The sequence below is a fragment of the Mesoplodon bidens genome (assembly GCF_964165515.1).
Source record: "Mesoplodon bidens genome assembly, chromosome: 12".
NCBI classification, from domain to species: Eukaryota; Metazoa; Chordata; class Mammalia; order Artiodactyla; family Ziphiidae; genus Mesoplodon; species Mesoplodon bidens.
In genome coordinates, this window is record NC_138168.1 from 25247262 (window position 1) to 25264039 (window position 16778).

General features: G+C 40.3%; 1 protein-coding gene across 2 annotated transcripts in view; it reads right to left on the reverse strand.

Moving 5' to 3' along the window:
- Positions 1-16778, reverse strand: part of RARS2 (arginyl-tRNA synthetase 2, mitochondrial) — an 82171-nt gene that overhangs the window by 55896 nt on the left and 9497 nt on the right. The window contains exon 2 of one of the 2 annotated variants that reach the window (XM_081250411.1): positions 2982-3055. The exons of the other annotated variant lie outside the window; for it this stretch is intronic. Coding sequence (XP_081106537.1) covers positions 2982-3055 — 74 coding nt within the window. The remainder of the gene's footprint in view (positions 1-2981; positions 3056-16778) is intronic. 2 annotated transcript variants of the gene reach the window in all.

A 16778-nucleotide genomic window follows, 5' to 3' on the forward strand; every position in this document is an offset into this window, starting at 1 on the left:
CCCGTGCTCTGCAACGAGAGAAGCCACTGCAATGAGAAGCCCGCGCACCACAATGAAGAGTAGCCCCCGCTCACCACAAGTAGAGAAAGCCTGTGTACAGCAATGAAGACGCAACACAGCCAAAAAAAAAAACCCAAAAAACAAGAACACTTAGGCTTTGTTTTAGTACTCTATAAAGAATAACCGGGTTTATGAAGGCAAAGCTAGGGTTTTCCTTTGTTGTAAACAAATTTAATATGCAGAACTTTAGACTGGTAGCCTAGAAAAATTAAGGTCCTCCCCAATATTTATTTTCTATAAACCAAAGTCCTGGTATTTCAGATTGTTAAAGTGGAGCTACCCAAAGGAACTGCAAGCAGGTAAAGAAAATCTTATTCAAAAGAGGGGCCAAGACAACAGGCACATGGAAATATGCTCAGCATCACTAGTTATTAGGAAAATGCAAATCAAACCAATTATGAGATATGCCCTCACATCAGAATAGGTACTGCCAAAAAGGTGAGGAATAAGTGTTGGCAAGGATGTGGAGACAAGGGAACCCTCATACACTGTTGATGGCAACGTAAATTGGTGCAGCCACTATGGAGATTCCGCAAAAAGTTAAGAGAACCACCATGTGATCCAGCTATCCTACTTCTGGGTATTTATCAGAAGAACATGAAAGCACTAATTTGAAAAGATATAAGCACGCCCATGTTTACTGCAGTATTATTTACAATAGCCAACGCATGGAAACAACCTAAGTGTCCATAAATGAATAGATAAAGACGTGGTACATATGTACAATGGAATACTACTTAGCCATTAAAAAGAAATAATGCCATTTGCAGCAACATGGACAGACCTAGAGATTATCATACTAAGTGAAAGTAAGTCAGACAGAGAAAGATAGCTATTGTATGATAGTGCTTATATGTGGAATCTTAAAAAAAGGGTACAAATGAACTTATCGACACAGATGTAGAGAACAAACTTATGGTTACCAGGGGGAAGGTGGGGGAGGGATAAGATTAGGATTGACATATACACACTACTATATATAAAATAGATAACTAATAAGAACCTGCTGTATAGCACAGGGAACTCTACTCAATACTCTGTAATGGCCTATATGGGAAAAGAATCTAAAAAAAGAGGGGGTATATGTTTATGTATAACAGATTCACTTTGCTGTACATCTGAAACTAACACAACACTGTAAATCAACTGTACTCCAATAAAAAATTGTAAAAAAGGAGATGTGGTATATATATAAACAATGGAATACTACTCAGCCATAGAAAAAGATGACATCTTGCCATCTGGGACAATGTGGATGGACCTCGAGGGTATTACGCTAAATGAAACAAATCAGACAAAGAAGGACAAATACTGTATGATTTCACTCATATGTGGAGTATAAGAAATAAAAACAAAGTAAGTGAACAAACCAAACATGCAGCTACAGAGACAGAGTGGTGGTTACCAGAGGGGAAGGGGGGGTGGGGCAGGGGGGAGGGTGAAATGGGTGAAGGGGATCAACTGTATGATGACACATGGAAACTGAAGTTTTGGTGGTGAGCACGCTATACTGTTTAGAGGATGCTGTGCGCATGAAATTTATATAATGTTATAAGCCAATGTTACTTCAATTAAGAAAAAAAAAGACAAACAAAAAGATGGGCCAACACGGTTCAGCTTATTAAAGGTCTTTGAAACAAAATAAAAACGGAGACATTCCCATTATTATGCAAAATGTCCTTTACAGATTTTATGAAATAGGTAACTGGTTTGCAACACTACATCAATTTACATATAATTATATGGCCCATCTTTTGGTCAGTGGTTGCCTCTGTTCTTGGAACTCAGTAGAGATGAAGTTGTAGCAGGCCATTTTAATTTTTTTTTTTTTTTTTTTTTTTTTTTTTTTTTTTTGCTGTACGCGGGCCTCTCACTGCTGTGGCCTCTCCCGTTGCGGAGCACAGGCTCCGGACACACAGGCTCCACGGCCATGGCTCGCGGGCCCAGCCGCTGCGCGGCATGTGGGATCTTCCAGGATAGGGGCACGAACCCGTGTCCCCTGCATCGGCAGGCGGACTCTCAACCACTGCGCCACCAGGGAAGCCCAGTAGCAGGCCATTTTAAAGATGCTTTCTTTTACAAGGCCATACGTAGCCTTTCTCTTTCTTTTCCACTTATCTCTCTGTCCTATTCTTGGAAAAAGAACATTCATTCTACTCAATCTTAAAATCCTGACAAAGTTTACAGGACAAAATACAAGGACATAATGGTATAATGATAATGGTATAATTATATCATAATGGTATAGTTATAATTTAAGCTTAGGGCTTAAATGCCTACTATGTAGCTAATTTCTTGTCATTATTAATTAACTGAGAGGGTATTTTATCCAAGTATTGAAGTTTTCTAGCCAGCTTGTAAACAGGTATCAATGAGAATGACCAAACAAAAGAGATATCTCTCTGAATCCAAGAAGCAACTATAGGTTGTATGTAGTCCTAACCAGTAATTCTCTATCACTGGGGGGGCCTCAAATGGAAACAAGCAAAAAAACCAAAACCTGCAAAAAAAAAATCTAGCAGGTAAATATGGCACAACAGTATTCAAGTGTTAGATAGGTGCAAAACCTCTAAGATCCCTTCAAAACCTGATTTTCTAACTACAATCTAACTACAATCTTAGTTCTTTTATTTGCTGTTACAGAATTAATTTCGAACCTCATTCCAAATTTTTCTTAAAGACTGCTATAATTATAGTTATTAGAATAAACATCAAAACAACATGAGAATACTAATATAATCTGCCATGTCAGTATGTAAAATACAGATTTTAATTTTATTATTTAAATCCATGGGAATAATAGGTTAAATCATATATTAAGGTTAATTTCAAGGACTATTCTGTAAATTGAAGAGTAACTTTTTTTGTATATTGACAAAGCCAGCAACATTCTAGATCATTACAAATATATTATACTTAACTCTTTTCTGGAAACTGGAACTGCAGATATTGACTTGATCAAATATTCTGGAGGAAGATCCAACACTCTTGAAAGCTAAAAATCAAAAAGAACAAACAGCACAAGATTGTTAATATAGTTGTTCCAGATTCAATAGAATGCTACTCAACAATTGAAAAAAAATATTGAGACACAACACAAATGAGCTACAAATGCACTATGCAATGTGACAAAAGCCAGACTCAAAAGGCTACATAATGTATGATTCAGTTTATTTGACATTCCAGAAAACCCAAAACTGTAAGGATAAAGATTAGAGCAGTGGTTGCCAGGGGTTGAAAATGAGAAAAGGGTTTGACCATAAATTGGCAAATAGAACTGTTTACCAAAAAGGATGAATTTTATATTTATAAATTTTAAAAACTTTTTATTTATTTATTTATTTTTACAAAAAGAGAAGGGATGAACTGCTGGGACCAAAGATAATTTGCTTTTTAATTCATTCATAAAATCTTTTTGTGTTCGGCACTGTTTTAGGGGTTGGGAATACAGCAGTGAATAAAAGAAACAAAAATCTCATGCCATTTAAATAAACAAGCAAACAAATACATAATGGGGGGGAAATCTGACCCCCAGGCTCTATCAAAAGTTTACTCACTTGTTTGTTTGTTTATTTATTTACGGCTGCATTGGGTCTTCGTTGCTGTGCGCAGGCTTTCTCTAGTTGCAGTGAGCAGGGGCTACTCCATGTTGCGGTGCGGGGGCTTCTCACTGAGGTGACTTCTCTTTGTTGCGGAGCACGGGCTCTAGGTGTGTGGGCTTCAGTAGTTGTGGCATGCGGGATCAGCAGTTGTGCCTCACGGACTCTATAGCCCAGGCTCAGTAGTTGTGGCACAAGGGCTTAGTTGCTCCTCGGCATGTGGGATCTTCCTGGACCAGGGCTCGAACCCATGTCCGCTGCATTGGCAGGCGAATTCTTAACCACTGCGCCACCAGGGAAGTCCCTACTCACTTGTATTTTTGAAAAGCTCACTGAATGACTGTAATGCACAGTCATAGCTGTGAACTATTGCCTTCATCAGGAACTCAAATTATGCCTAATTTTTCTTTGAAACAATCCTATGACTTTCATACTATTATAGCCTTCATTTCATGAATGATGAAACTGAAGTACAGAGAATTCATGTAACTTGCTTAGGTGGAAAAGGTGGGATGTAAACACAAACTATCTATAACCAGAACCTACCTTCAACCCCTATGTTATATCGATACCCTTTCAACAAGAAATGCATGAAAACGAAACAGTGAAAATAGCAGTACAGCCATGATGAATTTAAAACTGTCTTCATCTTTCTTGCCCACTTCCTCAATCCTTCTGCAGCCTCTGCAATGGACAAGTCATGGCTGGTGAGAGAGAAGGGAAAGGGAGTAATGGGGTAAATAGGAAAAGTAAAGAATGTAAGAAGAAGCAATCTTAATCTTCCTCAGAGGGTTCTGTAAGTGTTCAGAAGGAATAAAACTAAAGTCACTATCTCCATTATTAGTAATAATATCTACCCTATTATCAAAAGAAATCGTTTGCTGAATTTCATTAACTTAAAAAAAGGTCAAAACTTGCAGACCAGGAGCTGTCATTTACCTTTAAGATACTCTGTATATTTCTGCTCATCAAGTATATGTTGATTTTTAAAATTTAAATCTCAGAGTACAGTCTTTATTTTTAAATTCTAGCCTTTAGGAACTGAATTACTGTATCCTTTACAAAAAAAGCCTTTTTTTCCTTAAGATACTTTCCCAGAAGTGGATAAATACTTCCAAAGCACTTACAGAATAAAGGCTAGAACTGTTCATGTTTATATTACAAAATGTTCCTGCCAAAACAGATACATCAGTAATAAAGATTCTATTATAATTTATCTTAAAAAAATTCAAATTCCAGTTCCACTTTTACTGTCTATGAGCCCTTGGGAGAGTCATTTTACATCAACAAGCTTAAGTTTTCACATCTGAAAAATGGGGATAATAAATCTATTAATAATAAACTAGGGCTCTTGTGAGGACTAACAAAATTGTGTCACATAATAAGCACGTAATAAATATTATTTCCTTCTTCCTTTAAAAGGTTTTATTTTGGGAGACTTCCCTGGCGGTCCAGTGGTTAAGACTCTGCATTTCCATTGCAGGGGGCATGGGTTCAATCCCTGGTCAGGGAAGTAAGATCCTGCATTTTGGACATAGTGTCTTTCAAACTTACCCATAACCCTCTCCTATAAGACCTTCTGCCTATCTTAGATATAACTAAATTCTGCTGGAAAAAAAAAAAAAGAACGTCGTTTACCATCCAGTTATACATGGATTAAGTCATTAGCCACTGCAGTTTGACCGATAATGAACCCTGAGAGGAGTTCAGGACAAAAAACAGGATGAGGCACACTGCACTGTGGAAAAACAGGCCCCTCAGATAGTTCTATGTACATCTCAGGAAGAATTTTAATAACCAGATTCTTGCATCTTTCCATATCTAGAAAAGCACCAAAATCATTAACAGAGATATCTGTTCCTTGTGACTAGCTGTCATCTTTTACTGAGATGTAAGCCTGACTGCACATATTCCCCAGCCAACAATCATGATTAAACTGGCTCCTCCCCCTATCTCTTCGGAGTTTACTCAGAGCTACTGAGTGGCTGTCTCCCAGGATATAGTCATCAGTAAGGTCCCTGAATAAAGCTGAAACTGACAACTCACACCTCTTACATTGTGCATTTTCCATTCAACATAGGCCAATTTTTTAATCTTTTTTTTTGTGTGTGTGGTACCCGGGCCTCTCACTGCTGCGGCCTCTCCCATTGCGGAGCACAGGCTCCGGACACGCAGGCTCAGTGGCCATGGCTCACAGGCCCAGCCGCTCTGCGGCATGTGGGATCTTCCCGGACCGGGGCACGAACCTGTGTCCCCTGCATCGGCAGGCAGACTCTCAACCACTGCACCACCAGGAAAGCCCCAATTTTTTAATCTTTATCTCACAAATAAGTTGTGGCCTTTGGAGTGTAAACATATTACTAGGTCCAACACAAAAAATTCTCTGATACAAACTAAAAACTACTTAAAGCTTATTTCTTCTACCATACCTCATTTGCTCCAAAAGAGCAACCCCCCCCCCACAACGAGGGGGCTTAAACCATAAAAATAAAATGGAGGTATAAAATTGTGCCAGCAAACTCAAGCTAAAGATAATCAGGCTTCTTAGCAACCAAGGTGCAAAGGGAATCTACACAGCACTTTTTACCTCGTAAGAGATCCAGCAAGTCAGTGGGAACAAAGTTTTCCTAAAAGTAAATTCTAAGACCAAGTTATATATACATGAAGATGCGAAGACCAAAATAGAAAATACCTTCAATAGTAATTTTACAAAGGCAAAAAACATTCTTATATGATGTAAATTTAAAAAACCAAGAAGAAAGGGACTGGGGAGAAAGGAGGAATGGGGAGTAACTGTTTAATAAGGACAGTTTCAGTTTGGCAAGATGAAAATATTCTGGAGATGGTTGGTGGTGATGGTTGCATAACAATGTGAATGTACTTAATGCCACTGAACTGTACATTTAAAAATGGTTAAGATGGTAAACTTTATATTAGAGAAATGCAAATCAAAAATAAAATGCAGGGGCTTCCCTGGTGGCGCAGTGGTTGAGAGTCTGCCTGCCGATGCAGGGGACACGGGTTCGTGCCCCGGTCCGGGAAGATCCCACATGCCATGGAGCGGCTGGTCCCATGAGCCATGGCCGCTGAGCATGCGCGTCCGGAGCCTGTGCTCCGCAACAGGAGAGGCCACAACAGTGAGAGGCCCACGTACCGCAAAAAAATAAATAAATAAATAAAAAGAGGTATCATCTCACACTGGTCAGAATGGCTATCATTAAAAACTCTACAAATAACAAATCCTGGAGAGGATGTGAAGAAAAGGGAGACTTCCTACACTGTTGGTGGGAATGTAAGTTGGTACAGCCATTATGAAGAACAGTGTGGAGGTTCCTCAGAAAACTAAAAATAGAACTACCATATGATCCAGCAATCCCCCTCCTGGGCATATATCCAGAAAAGATGAAAACCCTAATTTGAAAAGATACATGCATCCCAATGTTCACTGCAGCACTAATCACAGTAGCCAAGATATGGAAGCAACCTATATGTCCATCGACAGATCAATGGATAAAGAAGATGTTACATATATTCAAGGGAATACTATTCAGGCATAAAAAAGAACAAAATAATGCCATGTGCAGCAACATGGATGCAACTAGAGATTACCATACTAAGTAAGTCAGACAGAGAAAGACAAATACCATATGATATCACTTATATGTAGAATATAAAAACATGACACAAATGAACCTATCTACAAAACAGAAACAGACTCACGGACATAGAGAATAGAGTTGTGGTTGCCAAGGGGGAGAGGTTTGGGGAGGGATGGAGTGGGAGGCTGGGGTTAGCAGATGTAAACTATTATATATGGAATGGATAAACAACAAGGTCCTACTGTACAGGGAACTATATTCAGTATCCTGTGATAAACCACAATGGAAAAGAATATAGAAAAAGTATATATATGTATAACTGAATCACTTTGCTGTATAGCAGAAATTAACAGATCATAAATCAACTATACTTCAATAAGACAACAAACCATAAAAAAAGATGTTAAGTTTTGTTATGTGTATTTTCCCACAATTAAAAACAAAACCCAAAAAGACTTTGGGATTAAGTAGTAGAAAGAAGTCTTCTTTACATAATCTCCCATTTCCTACCCAGTATCAAATTAAAATGAAAAGGAAGGAGGAAAGGAGAGGAGAAAGAAAGGAAGGTAGGTCACACGCTGGTTGGTTCTCCAGCAAAAAATACACATGATAGGCATAGCCCAAAGTTATAAACTTCAAAAGTGGTAACCAAGCAAAGATACACCAGATTATGGGGCAGCCCTGTTTGGCAAGGCTCCTAAGCTGAATTAACAATTCTCATTAATACCCAAATCTGGAGAGAAAACACTGAATGAATTCCATTATTTTTTTCATCTGTGACTGAGAGATGCTACAGAACTGCAGGAAAGAATGAGGAAAAGAGAGAAGTGATTTCCAGCACAAGTAAAGCTTCTAGGGCAGAATCTGAGGGCCTCCCCAATGGAAACACAATACATTCCCCAATTACAGGGAGTAAATCCTGATGTTGTGCTGCATGGGCAGCAAGAATCAGAGGAGGAACTTTTATAGGAAGATGGAAAAATATCAGAACTAGCTAGCAAAAATATGCCAAGTCAGAATTCAGGAGTAACGTGTACAGGTCACCACGACCTCCTGGAGAGACAAAAGAGGAGTGGAAAGCTGCAGAGTTTATATTTTTGTAATCACAAAAGTGAGGTGAGCCAAGAACAATTCTGAAGTGGAGAGTGAAGAAGTCACCCACACAATGCGGAAGCAAATATAAAGTCTGGGCAGAGCTGTCAAGCACTGGTAAATGAAAGAGAATCGGCATCAAAAACAGACAAACTGAAAGAGATAGAGATACGGAGAAGGAGGGGCGGGGACTGAAAGAAAAAGAATGAAAGGAATGTGGCATACAGGACATCAAAGAACTCTAGAAGAAAAATATAACAATACATTCTTCATAAGGGCTTCCAGATTTGTGAATAAGCAAGAACTGAAAGATGGAAAAACAACAGAGTGAGATAAAAAAGGAGTCTAAAGATTAAATAAATTGATGATCAAACATTTATTATAGAACTATTAATTAGGAAACACAAAGGAAGAGTGTACTCAGAATTGAAGATAGAAGTATAACATATAAGGGCTAAGATAATCAGATAATACAGATTTTAAAAAACATAAAGAGATCAAAGATAAATAAAATTGGGTACAAGATAATCCAACCTTAGGATAACTGGTGTCCCTAAAATACAAAAGAGCAGCAGCAAAGAAGCAAGCTGCTTCTTTGACAAGACAGGTACATTGGTTCTCCAGCAGCATTAAGGACAGAGAGACAAAGCACAAAGCCACACTCTTCACAAAGTGATAGTCAAGAAAGATACAAAAGATTCTCAAGCAGAATGGAGCACCCTTATTTAGCAGGGCTCCTACCTTAGTCTTATTTCCCAGAAGCCATCAAGATGAATGAATAAAACCCCCCAAAAATAAAAGTATTCATAGATATATATCTTGGATCCCCCAAAAAGCAGGGCCTGGGGAAAGGACTGTGTGCACGTAGTTTATCTGGGAAGTGATTGCTGAGGGCAGAAGTGATATACTGGGGACAGTAAGAGAGGAGAAAAAGTAAATACAAGATTGTGCTATCAAGTTCACTGCTATAGGCAATAGGACCTTAATTTCTATCATATTTTTTTTTTTCTTTTTGCGGTACGCGGGCCTCTCACAGCTGTGGTCTCTCCCGTTGCGGAGCACAGGCTCCGGACGCGCAGGCTCAGCAGCCATGGCTCAGGGGCCCAGCCGCTCCGCGGCACGTGGGATCCTCCCAGACCGGGGCACGAACCCGTGTCCCCTGCATTGGCAGGCGGACTCTCAACCACTGCGCCACCAGGGACGCCCTCCATCGTACTTTTCAAGAGGTATACACAATGTATATCAAAGTGTCTATCAAAAAATAGGGAGCAGGCGCTTCTATCCCCCAGTGACTGAGGGGTGTCCTTGAGGGTGTTCACTCCACCACGCTTGAGCCAAGTATGGGTTGGTAGCAGGCTTTTTGACGGCGGGAAGTGCTGTTAACAGTAAGTGCATGGAAGCACATGTGAAACTGTTCACTTAAGTGGCAGCTAGAACCAGGTGTGACCAAGGTGATAGGAGACTGGGCATAATAGCCAATAAAAGGGAAATCATCCCTGAAATTAAGAACGAAATCTAAATTGTTGTATATGACTGCAATGTTACACCACTCAGCAGTAAAATGAAAGAACTGGACCTCTGTGCACCATTATGGATAAATCTCTTTTAAAATTTGAAGGAAACAAACAAAAAAGACCCCAAGGATATTTGAAGGATAATTACAGTTTGATTCCCATTTATATAAAATTTAGTAACTTGCAAAAGAATACTATTTAGGGATACATTCCTAGGTAGTAAGTCACATGCACAGGCATGATAAACAAAACCTCATATGTGAGGAAAGAGGGTTTGCATCAAAGGATGGGTACCCAGGAGATTTTAATAGTGTTTGTAATAGTTTATTGCTCAAGCAGGGTGAAGGGTACATGGATACTAACAGTATTCTTCTCCATGATTAAATATTCCCCCCCCCAAAAGGAAACAAATGGAATCTATAGATCAAAATAAATGACTATGTCAGGAAAACATAATACAGAAAATTCAACACTGAGACACATCCTGGTCAAGTCACTAAATTTCAAAAATAAAGCACCCAATCAAGAAAACTCCAGAGATGAAATAAATGTACTTTACTTTGTACCCACATTACCTAATCACAAAGATCATGATCTGGTTAAAGTAAATAATTTAGCAATGATATTGTATAGGGCAAAATTCATCTACTGGAGAAGCTGCAAACTGATTTGCTTATTTCACTTGCTCAGTTCTTTTCTTAATTTGAATTAGTTGCCAACATATGAAAATTGGAAAAAAATTAAAATAACATTAGATTGTTATATGACATTTGCATCTGTAGTATCAGACTTTGGAAAATCAAAAATCAGAACTAAACAATCTGGTGTTATTGCTTTATTTCTAAAAGGAAGATTTTAATATTATTTCTAAATTTATTATTTTCATATTTCTAAACATGCTAATTTTCTAGTTATTAACCCTCCTTTTGATATGTCTAGGATTATTTTATCTGAGAAATCATAATTTCTTAAAAAAGCAAGTTAAAAAAATAAACCCCTTCTTGAAAAATTTACTTATAAAGAAATCCAGACAATTAAGCCATGTATCAGGAAAAGGACTGGTGGTAAGCAATGTATCCAGTTCAAAATAAAGTGAGTAAGAGACAGGTCATACAAATACCATTAATAAACAGACTAAGTGTTACAAACTTTGAGAAAGTTACTGAAACAAATTAGGAAAGGTAGAGGAAGTTATATCAACTATAAGAGTGCTAATGTTCTCTTCTTTCATGGCAAGGGTTGATACTGCCTAAATCTGAAACACCAAGATTTTTTTTTTTTTTTTTTTTTGCGGTACGCGGGCCTCTCACTGCTGTGGCCTCTCCCGTTGCGGAGCACAGGCTCCGGACGTGCAGGCTCAGCGGCCATGGCTCACGGAACCAGCCACTCCGCGGCATATGGGATCCTCCCGGACCGGGGCATGAACCCGTGTCCCCTGCATCGGCAGGCAGACTCTCAACCACTGCACCACCAGGGAAGCCCGAAACACCAAGATTTTTTAAAATTTATAATTAACATACAGTATTATATTAGTTTCAGGTGTACAACACAGTGATGCATGAAATGATCACCAAAATAACTGCAGTTACCATCTGTCACCATACAAAGTTACAGTATTATTGACTATATTCCTTATGTGTATGTTACATCCCGTAACTTAACGTATTTTACAGCTGTAAGTTTGTACCTCTTAATTCCCTTTACCTATTTTGTCCAACCCCCTACCCGCTCCCCTCTGGTAAAAAAATCAATCTGTTCTCTGTATCTAGGAGTCTCTGAAAAATCAAGATTTAAAAAAATAAGCTCCAAATTGTGATGTGCTTCATAATCTCTTAACTGTAGAGGACTCGTTTAGGAAATTGATCAATAATTCTTTGAATTGCACTTTGGATTCTTTTTTTTTTTCGTTATATTCAAGCTAAACTGTGTTTAATACTTTTTACTTAAAACTGAATTTAGGTTATGAGTACGTGGGGAATCATAATAGTATTATACTTTTAGCAGTTGGACATTTTCCATTGTAAAACTTAAAAAAAATAAAAGCTTGTTACAATACAGCTCAATTTTTACATAAAGCATATCTATTCTGTCTTCCCATCTTCCTTCTTTTTTCTGCCTGTATATCTGCAAAGAAATGTATCTAAAATAGAGGTCAATCAGTGTTACTGATGATAACTTTATTTTTTAAATTCTTTGTACTGTAATTCTTTACAATAAGCAGGTAGTATTTTTGCAAAAATGAGAAAGATTTTTTTACCAAAGCACAACTTTATAAAAGTATCTACTGTTGGGCTTCCCTGGTGGCGCAGTGGTTGAGAGTCTGCCTGCCAATGCAGGGAACATGGGTTCGTGCCCTAGTCCGGGAAGATCCCACATGCCGCGGAGCGGCTGGGCCCGTGAGCCATGGCCGCTGGGCCTGCGCGTCTGGAGCCTGTGCTCTGCAACGGGAGAGGCCACAACAGTGAGAGGCCCACGTACCGCAAAAAAAAAAAAAAAAAAAAAAAAAAAAAAAAAGTATCTACTGTTAAGGAGTTCCTACTGAAAATTAAGCAGTATAGTTCAGATATATAGCTTTCTGTTTATTTAACTTCATGTGGGGCTATTGGGCTGCACCCTGCAGGCCTTGTTGGATGCCCAGCCTGGAGACGGAAGAAAGAGCCCAGAGACAGCTACAGAGACACTACTGATTTATCGGATAGAGGATCTTACACGTCTGAAGCAAAAGGTCCTGGAGCAACACCCCGCTGTGTATGGCTGACAGCGGACAGGACATGGCAGCCATCTTCGCTACTTGGGAGAGAAGGAGGCTACCATTTATAGGGGGAATTGACGTCAGGTTGGCTCAACAATTACCAGAAAAACCAGCAGCTGAGGCAGGGGGCAAGCAAGTAGGCGGTTACTGATTAAGCCCTATAATTAAGAGAATTGGGTACTTATGTGAGTGAAGCAGGGACTGGTCAGCAGGGAATATACAGACAGCATGGGAACAGCCATCTTGAATGGCCTGATCATACAGGTGCTAAAGCTTTCACCTAGGGTAATGGATAATAATTAGGTCCCCAACACCAGAAAGCCTCTGGGGTGGTTGGTGGTGTGGAGAGGGGCTTCAAAATACCCCATCCTCAGAACTCTAACAGATAATATAATGACTAATGAATACTGCATGCATACAATACAAACACAATTCTAAGTACACTATTTATATGAATTCATTGACCCTTAATGACAAGCCTGTAAGGTAGCTAAATAATTTTCCACATTTTACAGATGAAGCACAGTGAACTTACACACCTATCAGAGAAGCTGGATTTAAACCTACGTGTCTTCTGTTCTTAGTCACTATACCAGGGGTTCTCACATTTTGCTGCACATGGGAATGACCCAGGGATCTTTAGAAAACACCGATGCCTGGCTTCCACATACAAATATTCTGTCTAATTAATACAGGGTATGACCTGGGCAACAGATGTTAGAAAGTTCTGGGGGTTGATTCTAACGTAAGGTAGAGCGTGGGGACCACTGAACTACACCTTTCTGCTTCTTGGCCGTCCTTGGCTAGTGGTTATCAAGCCCGGATGAACACCAAAATCCCCTGATAAGGTTGAGAACTTCAAGGCCCCCATCCCACCCCAGCTCAAGGGGCCCGGGCTTAGGTATTTTTTTCAATGCTTCTCAGGTGATTCCAGTCTCAAGTAGACAAAGCTTGAGAAGCACGGCAGAGGGAGACACCAGCTGCCTTCCACTTTAACTGATCAGTGCCCAAACTACTGAGGGATCTTAATTAATTCGAGGAGTATCTTTCAAATGGGGTGGGCGCACACAAAGAAACCAAGAAAAAGGAACCACTGTCAAATGTCAGAGAGCGTGGTTTTTAATTCACCTACAGTCTCACAGGTTCAGAACTATTCTGGAAATAATAGGACTTGTCTCTGAGATTGAACTTAGTGTTTTCTCTGATGAAAATGTGACCTATGAGTTTCCTTAGCTAGATTTCTTTTTTCCCCTTTAGGTAAAGGTGTTTCTCCTGGCGTTGGGCTTCATCTAGGGTGCTACCACAGGTGAAACAAGAGCCTATCGATAACTATCTACTTGAGGCCTCAGATTAGTGAAAGAAAAATTTTTTATAGAATATGCTAAAAGTTTACTCAGTTGAAAATAAAATAATAAAAGAAGACTAAGGCTCAAAATTTTAGAGCTAAAAACAGAGGAATAAAATCCATAAAACAGGGCTTCCCTGGTGGCACAGTAGTTGAGTCCGCCTGCCGATGCAGGGGACACGGGTTCGTGCCCCGGTCCGGGAAGATCCCACATGCCGCAGAGCGGCTGGGCCCGTGAGCCATGGCCGCTGCGCCTGCGCGTCCAGAGCCTGTGCTCCGCAATGGGAGAGGCCACAACAGTGAGAGGCCCGTGTACTGCAAAAAAAAAAAAAAAAATCCACAAAACAGGGGACATCCCTGGTGGTACAGTGGTTAAGAATCTGCCTGCCAATGCAGGGGACACAGTTCAATCCCTGGTCCGGGGAGATCCCACATACCGCAGAGCAACTAAGCCCGTGCTCCACAACTACTGAGCCTGCGCTCTAGGGCCCACAAGCCACAACTACCGAGCCTGCATGCTACAACTAACGAAGCCCACATGCCTAGAGCCTGTGGCTCCGCAACAAGAGAAGCCACTGCAATGAGAAGCCCATGCACCGTAAGGAAGAGTAGCCCCCGCTCGCCGCAACTAGAGAAAGCCCGCATGCAGCAACGCAAAAATAAATAAATAAAATTTATATTTAAAAAAACCCCAAAAACATTAGTCACAGTCCTTGAGAAATAAACTAAATAACTTCCAACAGAATGAAGAGGAAATCTGAGGTTGAAAGCAGAAGCACTTCTTAAAGGGAGTATCAAAAGTGAAAATATACATATGCCAGATCTGTTTTGGGAACCTAAGACCAGAGATTCTCATGTATAATATAATAAGGACTAATATGTACTGAGTGCTCACAGTGTACCAGGTACAATTCTAAGCCTTGGATTTGGCAAGCTGAAGTCAAAGGTTCTAATGTAATAGAATCTTTGCCTTCTAGGGTACCCAGCAAATGAGAGAGCCATTAATTAATCAGCTTGTGGGCAGGTCTCAACCATTTCTTCCCCTGGCACACAGGCACACATAAGTCTTACGCTTAGTACTCAGGTACTGAACACAAAGCCAAAAAAATATCCTATCAGTCTGGCTCTAGATAGGCTCTAAATTCATTTAGGAGTTAAGCTTGCCAGGTTCAAGATCAAAATCTCCAATAACCACATAAAAACCCTAATTTTGCAGATGAAAAAGAGATCCTTACGCTTTAGTAACCAAACATGTAGGTGGCAGAACTGATATCTTACGAAAATTAGTTCTGTATTTTATAGCACAGTCTACAAGGCAATGAGTTTTAAAATTCTTGAAGGATTATCAATCACTCTTCCAGATCTTAAATTACTTAAAACTGTCAATTACCCCTGGTCATTCCTCAGTTCTGACTCTCTAATATAACCAGGTCAGCTGTGGATGTTTGCCACCAAGCGCCAATGCACGAGTACTCCCACATCTGCAGAGATATTCTTCAGGTCTGAATTAGCTCAAAGACTCAAGCAGTCAGCAAACGAGGTATCAACGGAAACTTCAGGGTTCAGAAAAGAACTTCCCAAATGATTTGATGGGCAAGTCATTCGCAATTATTTATAACGAAAGAAACTTAGCATGGCTCTTACAGAACTTGTGGTTTGAAGCACAACTGAATGCTAGTGGGCCTGTGAGAATAGGTGAGAAGCAAAGCACACACCTAGATAATTCAGTCAGTTACGGTAGCTCATCTGAATGTGGATGAGTAATCTTCCCGACGTAACCAGTTCTAAGCTGACATACTTATGTTGGGAAGATGTTTCAGCTTAGGACTGGATGACAACACCTGGACACGTTTAACTGCTCCTTGAGGTCACACCTGAGATCCGACAACACCACTCCTCGGCAGTCCAGGAGGCCTGGCCTCTCCTCTCCTCTCCTCCTCTCCTCTCCTCTCCTCCTCCCCTCCCCTCCCCTCCCCTCCTCCCCTCCTCCCCTCCCCTCCCCTCCCCTCCCCTCCCCTCCCCTCCCCTTCTCTCCTCTCCTCTCCTCCTCTCCTCTCCTCTCCTCCTCCCCTCCCCTCCCCTCCCCTCCTCCCCTCCTCCCCTCCTCCCCTCCTCCCCTCCCCTCCCCTCCCCTCCCCTTCTCTCCTCTCCTCTCCTCACAGTTAGCAGTGTATCTCCTCTATCAAGTTACGTAGATATAAACTCATAGTGGGGGGGGAGCTTAAGGCCCTTAAAGTGTAACAATTACATAACAATGAGATGCAGTTTGTGAGCTTCTACTGGAAAAAAAGGCTGTTGAAAAACATCAACAAAACTAGAACGGATCGTAAATTAGATAAAAATGAATCGGTGTGACTACCCAAAGCAATCTATAGTTTCAGGGCAATCCCTATCAAACCACCAATGGCATGTTTCACAGAACTAGAACAAAAAACTGCACAATTTGTATGGAAACACAAAAGACCCTGAATGGCCAAAACAATCCTGAGAAAGAAAAACAGAGCTGGAGGAATGAGACTCCTGGACTTCAGACTATACTGCAAAGCCACAGTAATCAAGACAGTATGGTACTGGCACAAAAACAGACATAGAAATCAATGGAACAGGATAGGAAGCCCAGAGATAAATCCACACACATGTGGTCACCTTATTTTTGATAAAGAAGGCAAGAGTATACAATGGAGAAAAGACAGCCTCTTCAATAAGTGGTGCTGGGAAAACTGGACAGCTACATGTAAAAGATTGAAATTAGAACACTCCCTAACACCATACACAAAAATAAACTCCAAATGGATTAAAGACCTACATGTAAGGCCA